The sequence below is a fragment of the Pseudochaenichthys georgianus genome, chromosome 16 (genome assembly GCF_902827115.2).
Source record: "Pseudochaenichthys georgianus chromosome 16, fPseGeo1.2, whole genome shotgun sequence".
Lineage (NCBI taxonomy): Eukaryota > Metazoa > Chordata > Actinopteri > Perciformes > Channichthyidae > Pseudochaenichthys > Pseudochaenichthys georgianus.
Genome location: NC_047518.2, coordinates 43,764,248 through 43,779,098, shown reverse-complemented (window position 1 = coordinate 43,779,098; position 14,851 = coordinate 43,764,248). Strand labels below are relative to the sequence as shown.

General features: G+C 42.6%; 1 protein-coding gene across 1 annotated transcript in view; it reads right to left on the bottom strand.

The window, feature by feature from the left end:
• Positions 1-1,036: 1,036 nt before the first annotated feature.
• Positions 1,037-14,851, bottom strand: part of LOC117460763 (semaphorin-7A) — a 54,180-nt gene continuing 40,365 nt past the window's right edge. Inside the window, exons 11-14 of the mRNA XM_034102304.2 lie at positions 9,558-9,673; positions 7,106-7,278; positions 5,297-5,352; positions 1,037-4,667 (exon numbers count right to left, since the gene is read on the bottom strand). Coding sequence (XP_033958195.1) covers positions 4,321-4,667; positions 5,297-5,352; positions 7,106-7,278; positions 9,558-9,673 — 692 coding nt within the window. The 3' untranslated portion in view covers positions 1,037-4,320. The remainder of the gene's footprint in view (positions 4,668-5,296; positions 5,353-7,105; positions 7,279-9,557; positions 9,674-14,851) is intronic.

Here is a 14,851-nt window from a genome sequence, read left to right as displayed (position 1 = left end):
TTATATTCTGAATCCACTTATTCTGAATCCACACCAAAGGTTGTCCAGCAGATGGTGATGGCAACCTGCTCGTCCTCCATTTTGTGGTTTCCTGCAGATTTCCATAATATTGTTTAAGAGTCTAAATTCTTTTGAAAAGGCAAACACCCTTAACCCCCCTGTTATCAATTTGATCCATTCAATGTTGGACGTATCTAAAAAAATAGTTCACATTATTTGTTTTGCTTAGTATTTCATGACTTTTGCTAATTTAGTGAGGACTAATGGGTAAATGCAAATGTACCAATGTAAAACGTTGCTTTAGTTATTGGTCCTTTAGCAACATCCTTTAACATTTTATTTCTGTCAGTGAGATTTTATGGTGATTTATATTCTCCAATAGTCACATAGTAGGAATTCTGGATGTATAAAGGTGTCTGTGGGGGGAAGGTTTTATTTAAATGGTTATTTAGGTAGTCAACGAAGATACCTAAAGCACCAGAGACATACATGTTGGTTAACATTTGGAATATGATCATTGTCTTGAGTTTAAACTACAAATTGAGTCAATCTGAGGATAACGGGAGGGTTTAAATGTATGGCCTTATTTAACTAATTAAATATATGTAATTCCTATATTTATTAGAATATTTGACGCATCCATTTACTTTCAGTTTATTAATATTACATATTTTAATAATACAATTATATGTCAATGTATTTATTATTATATTTATAGAAAATATTTTTTTTATTTTAATGTATTAATGTTTTGCATTGCATGGATAATTACATTTTTTTTAAAGAGCAACTTCCTTTATAATACAATTAATACCCTTTATTTGTAAAATGGATGCCCTTGTAAGTGAATGATGTAGTGGATTATTCACCTTTCAAAAAGCTGTATAAATCACGTTAATAGGCCTATAGATAGGATATAGATGCAACACATTGAATATTTCCGTAAAGATGTAATTGAATACCTTGATACATTGCTATTAAAAGATAAATAAAACTAGTTTCCATCAAATAAACACAGTAACTCAGTATTTTGTAGTTATATTTTATTAATTGTCACCGCACATGTTCAGGGAAACACATGTCAATATGGATTTGTTACATGAATATCTATTGCACAGTAGATATCTGGTTTTTTAAAAATACATGTAATGAGATGGCATTAGACTGGCTTGGCACCAATACAAATCTCTCTTTTTTTTCAATAATAGAGTTTGGCATGTTCCTTTAAAATAAGATATATCAAGACACATAATTGCGGGCACACATCATGTACAGTACTCGACACTCAAACACCCCAGAGCAACAGCGACCCACTTCACTCGACGTTGATTCTTTACATCAGATAGCTTGATCCATTACATTGGTTTCAAATGAGCCTTTATCGGACCGGCTGACGATGGCGGTTGCGAAGGAGCGATTACCGGATTCCGATAAAAAACGACCGTGAGAATATCCATATCAAAGCAAGGACTGGAACGGGGAGAAAAAAACGGCAACTGTTGGTAAAAGCTGTAAATGCTATTCATCTCAATTCCACGCATTAGCTGGAAAAGTGTTGATACCGAAGCAGCCTTGTGGTGTTGAGCGGGAGGACTTGGGAAGGAGCGGGATGATGAACGCCTGATTTCACCGGCCTGCAGCGCCGCTCCTCACGAATCAGCTCTGCACAGCAACAACTATCTGTTAACACTCGCAAGGGCATCTCTCCCGGTGAGAAACCAAACCCTAAAGAACACGTTTATGTTTAGGGTTGAGCTGCATTCACATTATACGTGATTTGCTCACCGCGAGGTTCGGCGCTATGCTATGAAAACAGCCATATACGTTTCTATACGTCGTGAGGTCAGCGGTAACTATGTCTCTATGAACTCGAGCGGTGCACAGCGCTGAAGGTGTACGAAAGTCAGGCTGCTTTGCTTTCTCCATTCGAAACACAACGACAACAACAACAACAACAACAGCGCAGAGCTATTTTACCCCGTCTCATGTGAATGCAGCTATAGGCTGTGTGAGGGGGAGGGGGAGGGGGAGGGGAATGAGCTCAAAGATGTTTCTACCCCATCCATCACCCACCCTGTTAATATATGCATTTTGCAGCACTACTACTTTCTTGGAACTTCCACCAATGCCTTGTTGGCATTAGATGCAATTTTCCCCTCCCTCTCCTCTCAAAGTGTCTCGCCTTCGCTATTGAATCACAACAACACTTACTCAGCCGTTATTTTAAGGGATAAAGGAGGTTTCACAGGACTATGTGACGGGCATGTCTACGAGTTGTTTTACTGCCAACGGTCTCCACTCTAACAGCCTCTACTAAATGTTTACCCGCTCTTGGCCGTTGGCTGTTGATATGTCCCCTCCCCGGTGGCGACACAGAGATGATTAATATGCATGTTGCACCTCCAGAAGGTGTGTGTGTCTGGCTTAAGAAAGGACCACACACACACACACAGTCACTTTGGGGGAACAGATAAAACGGCAGGTAAGGAGCGAGGGATTAAGCAAATGAACATAAGAAGCGACGTCGGGAGGATACGGTGGCTCAACATAGCTTTGTTTTTTCTTTTTGTCTTTTATCGGCACAGTGAGAAGCCAGTTTCAGTGCATTACAGAAAGCGAGCAGATCCCAGAGCAGCAACGCACAACCGAGCTGAGAGAGAATCACGACACCACCTCGAGGTTTTCACAGCTGCTCGACGGTGTCACGTCAATCCTCTAATAAGGTGCATGGCTCCAATGTCTAATTAGCTATCAATGACCTGTCTGCCGCTCGGCACGGCCAGATGTGTAACACTACTGAATGATAATTCTCAAAGCTCTGGAGAACATGCTAATCCGCTGCATAATTCATCTCCGCTGAAGCCCACTTCTTCAGTCAGCTGATCAGTATTCATTCAACGTTGACTTTTTAGGGCTATTTAACTGGCATCGTTTCTCTTCCAAACACTCGGCTTCAACTGTCTTCTTGGTCGTGATGAACTTTGAGTTATTAAAGGAGAGGTAGCGTGATGCTAGCTGGTTGTGGACGCTGCTGTACATCAGGGAAGCAACTTGAGTCCGTCAAGCCTTTTGTTTCACAGCATAGAGATACAAGTATTACCAAAAGAACCACGTCTGTTTGCTCCGATGCCCCTGCGTGGGGACGAGGCAAAGCAGTCGGTGGTTACACTTCACGTTCTAACTATGGCGTTTAAACCCAAACAATCAAGACACAGTCACTTACGGAGGCAGCAATGGTAGAAATCAGCATCGGCAGAGCGATAAAATACAGAACACACTTCACGTATCTAAGTACAAGCCTTTTTTTTTCCCAAGCAAATAAAATACAAGCTTAATATGCAGTTCCTTTTAGCTTCATCTGCCCTCATGTTTATGTTAATGTGTGTCTATTGAAATTGCGATAGCACAACACCTTGTTCACATCTTCGTCAGTTAGCCGTTAGTCCCTCCCCCCCCGGGTCACGTTGAGCGATCTTTGTTTCTGATGCTCCGGGGAGGCGGCAAGACCACCGAATGTAAAAAACGAAACGATGGACAAAGCTGTGAACAAGGCGTAATGACGATGTCTGATAGCGTCTAATATGCGACGTACTGCCTCGCCTGAGAAGGAGGTGCTGAGACACAGTGATGTTCCGAGAGCTTTTGCCCATCTTCCTACTTCCTGTCAAAAAGCTGACACTTCCTCCCAGCGATGTTGTTCGACTCAGCCGCAATGATCATAGCGCCAAGTCTGCTTCAAAATTGTGCTTCGGAGTTAATGTCCAAGAAGTGTTAAGGCTTTCCAAACCTCAATACCAGACATGTTCCTACGTACTAATGAGCTATACCGATGAAGTCTAACACGTCGAATGATCAGATTTAAGAGCGGTATTAAAGGTTTATATATATTCACAAATAAGCACAGTCAAGTCGATTTGAAATAAAGTAGAGGAATGGTAAAAATAATTGGCCTGGTATTGGTGTTTTTGCCCAACTCATACGATATGTTTTCAGTCAGAGAGGAAAGGTTCGCAAAGCACTACGGTTGATCGAACTTGCAAGATATGTCAATTTCTGTTCTTCTAGTTACTTCGCTGTGATAATGAATGTGTTTCCCAGTTCGGATCTTATTAAAACAGCTGCTGATATGTTGCTTTATGCAAACAAGACAGACTTTTCTGGAATCTTTCTCTATAAATTGATATGGAAAAAGGATTTTCACGGTCCAACACAACCGTGTACTTCAATGCTCTGCGAACCTAGCCTCCTAACAGAGGCTCCGTGTATTCCTGTCATCGGGAGCCAGTAAGGATGAGGGGTTAGCATTAGCGGTAGCTGCAGTTAATGGAGCCACAGGGTAGCCATGGCTAGCAGGAGCGACGGGCCCAAGGTGGAGGCCAGGGAGGCGGCCAGGAGCCTGCCGTCGTTCACCAGCCTGAAGGAGATGACCTCCACCTTGAATCCGTCTTCGGTGGCCATGCAGCGGAAGACGCCATCCTTCAGGGGCGTTCTGACCGCCGGCCCCAGCACGCAGAAATCCCCGGAGAAGAGGCAGGGATAGTTCTTGACACAGTTGTCTTTCTCCCAGCGGTACGTAGCGTGGAAGGAGCGCACCGGGCACGGGAGAAAGATGGAGGTGTTGGACACCACCAGCACCTCTCTGGGAGAAGTGCGACGCTGCTTCAGAGCTGTAGGGACGGAAACATTTAGATTTTTTAATATATTCTTCATCCTTTCTTATTGCAAGCGTAAATGTACTTATCACCAATAAGCTGTACGAATTGTTCAGTTGTTTCTTTATAACATATTTCTCCACGATATCAGCTAATGACTAAGAGCTGTCAACGTTTTAGCATTAACTAAACAGTAACGCATTAAAACTAAATGTATTAAAACACCACATATGGAGTTGAAATACATATCATTTTAAACTTCTGATCAATCAGAGAAAAGTATCGGGAGGATGGTGTGATGCGATTACAAATTTGTATCGAATGAGAGCTCTAAATAAAACACTTTGCTTCTCATCTTTAAGTCATATTTTCTGGAGAAAAGACATCGGTGACACAACTAGAAACCCGTGTTAAAATCAGATCATGTTGGAGATAGCTGTCCCCACAGAGAGGAGTCATCGAGGTTAACCTGGGTTTGGGGCTTTTAGGCAGAGCAAGCCATCATGTACAAAAAAAAAAAATAGAAATCTCAGCCAGCAGGTTTTTGAACTCAATTATATGATAAGCATCTTCTTAGTGAAGCTGCTGCAGAAAGATTCCTATGTTGGTTTAATTAAGATACAGAGAGAGAGATAAGGGCTCACCAGCAGCTTCCCCACACACCGAAGAGTTGGACTGATCCAGGTTCTGAATGAGTGTCCTGTTGGAAAATAGCAGAGAGGACAAATCAGCAGCAGTAAATAGTTTCCCCGACGGCTTGTGCACCTCCACATCAACCTACTGTCCCCCGCAAAGGACAACATGCGGAGACAAATCGTTCAACGGTGTCAGGGCGGACGCAACAAAGGAGTCAGAGGCTAATTACAGCACACGATTGATTTTCACAGTCGCTCCTAACATTGGAAATGCGCGACATTAATTAGAGCCACGGTAATTTGCTAACACAGTGTTAACTCTACGTGCAGCCTTTTGTGGATGTCATGTTTTTCGTTGGACTGCAGTGTCTTGATAATTAAAGCGAGTGTCATCGCCTCCCTGTCAACGAGTGTCAGTCGGATCAGGATGTGTTTGTCTTTGCAGATTCACACCTAAGATCAGCCAGCGCTCACGAGAGTGCTGAATGTTAGAGAAATATCACTCGTCACCGGCTTGAGCTTCAATATCAGGACGCATGTATTTATTATCCTCGCAAGAATGGAAGTAGTCATCACGCCGTAAGGGGGTGAAAAGTTAGGACGATTCTAAGGGCCCTTGACTGACAGGGGCCCCAAAAAATGTTAGAACATTAAGAAAAAATGTTTAAGTAACCTTTCATCAATCCTCAATAATTAACATTAATAGAACGTTAAATTGATAATGTACTCACTAAACTTACGATTCATTTCACTTTTTTTCTTCCAAAAGTTAATTATCCAAAGCATCGAACACCCCCCTCTATTTAAATGTAATGGTTTGGTCCTGCCTCCAAACGCTGTGCGGGGCCCTTTCTAGCAGCAGAGAGTGAGAGCATGTGAGGAGGCTAGTACTTACGTGTGTACAATGTCTCAACGACTAACAAAGTCAGGCTTTCAAAAGGAAAAGAAAGGAGAGAAAGACAAGAGAGAGGGACTAAAGGGCAACAGTATGTCACCCAGTTTTTCAAAAGAAAAGGTGGGTGTGGTCTACGAGTAGTGGAAATTAGTCTGTTAGCTAAGCGTAGTCCATTGTAAATAATAATTGTAATGTTTTGCTGACATTAAGTACTGTTACTATCTTCACAGAAAATGCAGAGGTTTTTCATTTCACTGCTCTTTTAGCTGACATTTAATAAATGCAGGTACATTTTTAGCAGATATTCATACTAAATCAGTTGCCCCTCCCCCTGGTGCCAGGACCAACATATCCATCTTTAGGCTCCGCAGCCCTGACCCCCCATAAGGCTTTGCAGTCTTGCCATGCTGTCCATTGAAAGCCAGTTGGCTAGAAAGCTGGACTTCAAAGACTTGATCAGTGACTTTGCCTGTAAGAAGGCTAGGCGCTGGGCTCTTGGTGAGTAAGGCTGAGCCAGGGCTCGTAATAACTGTTAAAGGGCAAGGCTATGGTAATGTTCCATTCAAAGATGTTATTAAAAAGGCATGTATACCATAAAAGATGACTATTGAGGGAGTTACACAGTCACAAGGTGGAGGAATACCGGTTCAAAGCAGTATTCAATGTTTACTTCAGATTAGCTCCACGTCAGAAATGAGCATGCTTGTCATATGTCTCTCTCCATAGAGGCTGAATCATCATGTTAATCACATAGCTAGCATCTGCCTCAAGCAGCCCTGATGGTCTTCTAGGTAATCAGACATCCTGTCATGAACACAGCTACAGTTGGGATCCCTTTGTTGTCATGTTACTCTCATGCTGGAAGAGGACATTCAGTACTTTCCCAACACTAAACAAAGCGATGGCATCAGATCTCCTCTCACCCAGTGGTGATGTTGTATCCGGGCGGGATGGCAAGGCACCTCCTCCTCGCCCTGTCCCAGCCGCAGTAAGGATCCCGAGAAAGGATGCAATCCCTGCATGTGTCGCCATAGCGATTGCAGTCAGCCAGCGGCAGCCGTTGGACTTCCATCGCCGTGCCGACGTACATGTGACCCTGAGGAGGAAAACACGAAATAGACTGTGTGAGCACCGCAACTGGAATAAATCAGTCACTGTTGTGCAGGGTGTCATTCAAAACTGCTAACACGACCTACTGCGAACAAAATGTTATTATAACATGTGTAATGTGTGGTCCTTCAATAGTGTTTTATTAACCATTCAATATCCCGCCTTCCTCCAGGCCCTTGTAATCAGCGCACTCCCCTCACCTGGTCTCCTCAGCCCTTCCCCTCACCTGTTACTCATGCCCTCATCACCCCACAGTGTGTATACCACCTCACTATCACTGGTCCTTCGCCAGATTGTCTTGTCGTTTCCGCCAAGCTCTCCAGTGAGTGTTGTTCTCTAGCCTAGATGTTTGTCCTGCCCGGTTTTTGATCCCTGCCTGCCTGTTTACGGATCTCGAGTCCTGCTTGCTCCCTGTCTGGTTTTGGTTGCCTGTCTGACGGATGTCCTGGTTTCGACCCTGCCTGTCCCTGACCTGAATAAACTGGTTGTATCTGAGTCGTGCTATTGGGTTCTGATCTGTACCTGTGATCGTGACAAGAGTTTAGAGATACTACTTCTATTTTATTGTATTTACTTGCACTATTTTATCTGTTTATTGTGTTGCTCTGTTAGAGGAGCCTGGGACCTACGATTTGCATCGACATAACTACACTGTAGCTGTGTACGAATGAGAGCCTTGAATCTGTCCACTGTATATGTTCTACTGCTTTAATTCTATTGTGAGATGTTTAAATGATGGTATTGTTTCTACTCTTTAATTTCTACTTATGTGAAATGCCTTGTTTTGTTGTTTCTATGCTGCTGCAATGTCACAATTTGGGGATCAATAAAGTACCTCTTATCTTTATCTTAATGTTGTTGTATTATATAACAAGCTGCCTCTCTTAGGATCTACAGCTTTCCACTTTCCACAACAATACTGCACATATTTTATTGTAATATTCTGAGTACTTTGCATACTGTGCGTAGTTTCGTTTTTCATGTAAAAAATGTCTACATCCTAAAGCATTATAGTTTTTTATAATTGATTTTATATATGTATTCCTTACTTCTTTAACATAGTTTATGAATGCAACACACACACCCATTCAAATTCTTCACATGTGTAAACCTTGGCAATAACCCTGTATCTGATTCTGAAATGAATAACATGATGTTTTCTGAGATTTGCATTATTTGAAAAGGGAGCAGAGCCGAACCGTCAGGGCCTTCAAGGTATTCAGAGAATACCCTGGAACACTCGGATAAAACAAAAAATCGATTTAATTATATAAATAAAATGAATAAATGAGAATGGTATCTGTGTTGTTGATCTGTAATATTAGTGTTACGTTGATTTGTTTGTCCTTCTCGGACCATGCACTTCGCATTTCAGTGGTTTGTGTTAGAAAAGAAAGCAACCAATCAGATCGTGTTCTGGGTCTCTGGGTAGAACATCCTTCAACCAGGTATTCCACATCCTTGATCGAATGCCCTGGCCGTTGCTCTGAATGAGAGCGTGCGTTTGGACTGACAGTTTGATCAACCAATCATATATTGATTTGTAGCCAATGGGCGTATTCTTTCAGAGTTCCCCTCGGTTCCAGGGTGTTCTAGAAGGCCCGCTAGTTAACCGGCTCCAGACAGAGCATCTAGATGAATGCGACGAAGCAATTCATGCCGTTTTATTGTTTTTAACGTTGAAATTAAGTTGTTGAGGAATTGTTGTGAGTACCCTTTTCAAGACGACAATTCAGTGGAAAGACGGACATTATAATGCCACGGAGGAGGGGGGTGTGTGTCTACAGAAGGTCCAGTTGTGATGGCCACGGTTCGCCACTGTCTATTCGTACGAAATGACTAAATTAAATGTAGTATTTTCAAAAGGCTAGTTTCAAACCTAATGGAAAAATAAACATCCATCCATTCAATGTAAAATAACTTGAAATGACCACGAGAAACTCAGCAAGAAATGTATAAAGGTTTTTCCAATATTTTCTCTTCTATCCTTTTTCAGATTCGTTCTTTCTCCAATAGATTTGTCATTGGGTTTCCTCCTGGCTATGCATGACTTGAACACATGCCTCATTTAGTTGGAGTGTTAAGTATGGAAAGTCGATCGAGGTTGCACTACAGCGACTATCTGACCAATCCACCGCTAATGAGAGCAATGGATTCTGAATAAAGCATGAAAAAGATGAAACACAGATTAATTAGATGTATTCTGAAAGCAGGAAGGCCACTGAAATCACACTCGACCAAAGGGTGATACATTATTCCTCTTACCTTTTGGGAGTCGATGGCCATCTTAAGAATGGGGCCCTCGTTGTGAAACAGAGAGTACTGAGATATGATGAAGACCCCCCCGCTGGTGTGAAGAACCTTGAGAACTTTGCCTTGTTCTGTGGAAATAAAGAAACAGGAGATATTCTAAATGGTGTCGAGGGGAATAATATAATAATAATATATTTAATTTATATAGCGCTTCTCATCTGCCAAGACAAATCTCGAAGTGCTTCACAACAAGGGATACTGATACACTTTGAGAGATTAAACAAATAATTGTAATAATAATAAGAAATCAAAAAATTAAATATAAAATAGAGTACAAAAATAAAAGTCGGAGATAGCGATAAAGATGGCAGTACTCCAGGTGTACCATGCTCAAAGTTTATTGGAAGGCCTGCTGAAAGAAGAGGGTCTTAAGGCCGGTTTTGAAGACCTCGGTGGAAGGGGCAGATCTCAGCTGATCTGGGAGGGAGTTCCAGAGGCGCGGGGCGAATGAGCAGAAGGCTCGGTCTCCCATTGTTCGGAGACGTGTGCGGGGGATGTAAAGAAGAGGAGCTGGAGCGGAGAGAGCGGGTAGATGTCTGGGTACGAATGAGGTCACAGAGGTATTTTGGGCTTTGTCCATTCAGGGCTTTGTACGTGAGGAGCAGAACCTTAAACTGGATCCTGTAGTGGACTGGGAGCCAGTGTAGTACAAGGATTACAGGTCTTTCAAACTGCCCTGCAACATCACACAAACACGAATAAACCCATGTGGGAATGTATGCGTGTAGGTTTCCTGTCTTAGCTGCAGATCCTTGCTGTGCTTTCCGAAGGATTCTATAAATACATGGATCTGTCTTGGACACCTTCCATTCTTAGGGTAGGCTGGAAGGCGACATGGTGGACTTAGAGATGTCTTTGAACAGAGAAATAGTTGTACTTGTTTAACCTGAACGACTTGTGATTTGAACACCAAACCAGTCTGATTAAAGGACGACGTTAAGAGGTGGAGCTCTGCAGAACTCCTCGAACACATCCAGCAGTGAAAATCAAATCGCTTTTGGATTTTGGGTGCATTTTGGATCAATCACAGCACTGCAAAGCCAACGGTTGTTCCCCGCTGGAATGCATGCAACGTCGTGACTGATTAATTATTGTTTTCTTTTCTCCGTAGCATGCAGCAGATGAGTAATGCACGAGACACATGAAAAGAGATAACTCTGGGGCCCAGGTGTTCCAGGTCTGCTGCATACTAAGAAAATGTGCTGGGAACTCTGTATGCACCACTAGAGCAGAATACCAACTGGCGTGATGTAAGCCGCGAGGTGGATTCAGCTTTATTCGAGCCCTGTGTCCACACCGAGCCTCCAGACACTCATTACCCTCACGGTTTTGTGCTTATATGTCGCTCATTTCTAAATTGAAACATGTTTAATTAAATTATTACCATGCAGGCTTGGGGCCAGGGGCAGTATGCAAGCGTAGAGACGTATTCTACAAGAACAGACTGTGAGCAGGAGACACTGGAGGGGTCCACGGATGATTAGGTTCTCCTGGGCCTCTCGCTTTAAAGGGGACCTATTATGCAAAATCCTCTTCTTCATGTCTCTTCTACATCAACGTGTGTCCCCTCTTCTTCATGTCTCTTCTACATCAACATGTGTCCCCTCTTCTCCATGTCTCTTCTACATCAACATGTGTCCCCTCTTCTTCATGTCTCTTCTACATCAACATGTGTCCCTTCTTCTTCATGTCTCTTCTACATCAACATGTGTCCCTTCTTCTTCATGTCTCTTCTACATCAACATGTGTCCCTTCTTCTTCATGTCTCTTCTACATCAACATGTGTCCCCTCTTCTTCATGTCTCTTCTACATCAACATGTGTCCCCTCTTCTTCATGTCTCTTCTACATCAACATGTGTCCCCTCTTCTTCATGTCTCTTCTACATCAACACGTGTCCCCTCTTCTTCATGTCTCTTCTACATCAACATGTGTCCCCTCTTCTTCATGTCTCTTCTACATCAACATGTGTCCCCTCTTCTTTGTGTCTCTTCTACATCAACATGTGTCCCCTCTTCTTCATGTCTCTTCTACATCAACATGTGTCCCCTCTTCTTTGTGTCTCTTCTACATCAACATGTGTCCCCTCTTCTTCATGTCTCTTCTACATCAACATGTGTCCCCTCTTCTTCATGTCTCTTCGACATCAACATGTGTCCCCTCTTCTTCATGTCTCTTCTTCATCAACGTGTGTCCCCTCTTCTTCATGTCTCTTCTACATCAACATGTGTCCCCTCTTCTTCATGTCTTTTCTACATCAACATGTGTCCCCTCTTCTTCATGTCTCTTCTACATCAACATGTGTCCCCTCTTCTTCATGTCTCTTCTACATCAACACGTGTCCCCTCTTCTTCATGTCTCTTCTACATCAACATGTGTCCCCTCTTCTTCATGTCTCTTCTACATCAACATGTGTCCCCTCTTCTCCATGTCTCTTCTACATCAACATGTGTCCCCTCTTCTTCATGTCTCCTCTACATCAACATGTGTCCCCTCTTCTTCATGTCTCTTCTACATCAACACGTGTCCCCTCTTCTTCATGTCTCTTCTACATCAGCATGTGTCCCCTCTTCTTCATGTCTCTTCTACATCAACATGTGTCCCGTCTTCTTCATGTCTCCTCTATATCAACATGTGTCCCATCTTCTTCATGTCTCTTCTACATCAACATGTGTCCCCACTTCTCCATGTCTCTTCTACATCAACATGTGTCCCCTCTTCTTCATGTCTCTTCTACATCAACATGTGTCCCCTCTTCTTCATGTCTCTTCTACATCAACAATGTGTCCCCTCTTCTTCATGTCTCTTCTACGTCAACATGTGTCCCCTCTTCTTCATGTCTCTTCTACATCAACATGTGTCCCCTCTGTGGAAAGAGACTCTGAAAGTTTCAGGAACAAAGATTCTCTCTCTTTTTGATCCATTTCTATAAAAACCTTTCTGAAAATGATCTGATCAGATTTTGGCCACTTTATGATGTCATAACGATGTGTTGTCTTGTGTAGCCATTAGCCAATCACCAACCAAGGTAACCCCACCCCCCCCTTATCACCTGAATCTCCTCTAGAGCACCATTGAGTTCTTTGTAACCAAATGTCTCTCAGAGGGGCGTGGGGAGGGGCTCCTTATTTTCATCTAAAGTCACAGACACAGAATCAGCACTTTGGAAACAGGGCTGAAACAGAGGGGATTATGGGTAATTCTGCAATGATCTGTTTGGTGTTCCAGACAATCAGAGACAAGCTCTGTATATATCTGAGACCTGTGATATATTGATGAAAAACAGTATGATAGGGGACCTTTAAAGCTACGCATGTGTTCACTCTGTCTCTTCCTAAAGCTTACCCTGCATTACTCTCTTTTGGTTGGCTTTCAAGCACATGAACCACACATCCCTGCACTGTTTTCATTTAAATGCTATTTTATTTCTATTGAGATATTTACATTTTGCAATGTTTATTTCTCGTCTTTTCATTGTTATTGTTCCAAATGTGCCAACTTGGGATCAATAAAGTACTTCTTATCTTATCTTGTCTTATTTCTGATCTACCCACATCCTTGTTTTGGAACCAATGTCTTCTTCCTTGTCACATTCCCTGAGCAGTTTGTCACGTAGGAACAAACGAAAATATCTTGGTAATTGGGCATTGTGATGAAAATGTCATGTGGGACGGTGTGTCATGCATCGAATCCATTCAGACATCTATTTGTTTTTCGTGGCTGACATTTAGGAGAACACGTACTATGTAGATGTGTGTGATCAGCAAGTGCAGTCAAGTGATCACCGCTGACAGAGGGAAAACACTAGTGTTACAAGTAGGCTGATCAAACAAACCCTTTAGCCCAGTAGCAGACCAAAAGCATGCAGCAAAACAGTCCAGAAATCGTCCCACAAAAATGTTGCTTTTGAATGTATGGTTTTAAAAATAACTCTATATACTAGGGTTGTCAAAAAATTCCACTAATTATTTTAACGCATGTGTATTTTTTGTTCTCGGTCGCCCCGTAATTTCAGAGCGCATCGAGTAATACCATCTATACAATCCAAGCACACTGCTGATGCCGACAGCCCCGCTCCTGCCGCCCGCTTGTGGCAGACCACACTTGAAAGTGTGCGGGGGAGACGGCTGGACACGGCTACGAGCAGCAAACTTTCAATAAAGATCGCTAAATGGGTGGCTACAGGTTGCCGGGCAATTAACATTGTGGAGGATGAGGGGCTGCGTGATATAACTCGGGTCGCATCCAACGACTGCACTTATGAACTGCCTTCCAGAGCCACCACTGTGTCGAGAATACACAACTTGTATGAAGTCCAAAAAGCGAAAGTAGAGGAGGATTTAAGAAAGACTTCCACAGTTACCTAAAGGACAGAAACAACTTTGTTTCTATAGGTACATACACATCTGAGTTGACAAATATGACATGTGGGGTTCCTCAAGGCTCCATCTTGGGGCCTCTTCTCTTTAACATCTACATGCTACCACTGGCTCAGATAATGAAGAACAACAAAATAAGTTACCATAGCTATGCAGATGACACACAAATGTACGTAACAATTTCACCAGGAGACTATGCTCCAATTCAAACACTGAGTAAGTGCATGAACAAATCAATGACTGGATGTGTCAGAACTTTCTCCAATTAAACAAAGATAAAACTGAGGTAATGGTTTTTGGAGCCAAGGCAGAACGTTTAAAAGTTAGCGCTGAGCTTCAGCCTGCAATGTTCAAAACAACAGATAAAGCCAGAAATCTAGGTGTAGTCATGGACTCTGACCTGAGTTTCAACAGTCACATTTAAACAGTTACTAAATCAGCCTACTATCACCTAAAGAATATATCTAGGATTAAAAGACTAATGTCACAGCAGGATTTGGAAAAACTTGTCCATGCCTTTATCTTCAGTAGACTCGACTACTGCAATGGTGTCTTCACAGGTCTCACTAAAAAATCTATTAGAAAGCTGCAGCTGATTCAGAACGCCGCTGCTCGAGTCCTCACTAACACTAAGAGAGTGGATCACATCACTCCTGCTCTGAAGTCTTTACACTGGCTTCCTGTGTGTCAAAGAATAGATCTCAAAATATTGCTGCTGGTTTATAAAGCACTGAATGGTTTAGGCCCAAAATACATTTCTGTCCTCTTGCTAAATTATGAACCATCCAGATCTCTCAGGTCTTCAGGGACTGGTCAGCTTTCTGTCCCCAGAGTCAGAACTAAACATGGAGAAGCAGCGTTCAGTTAT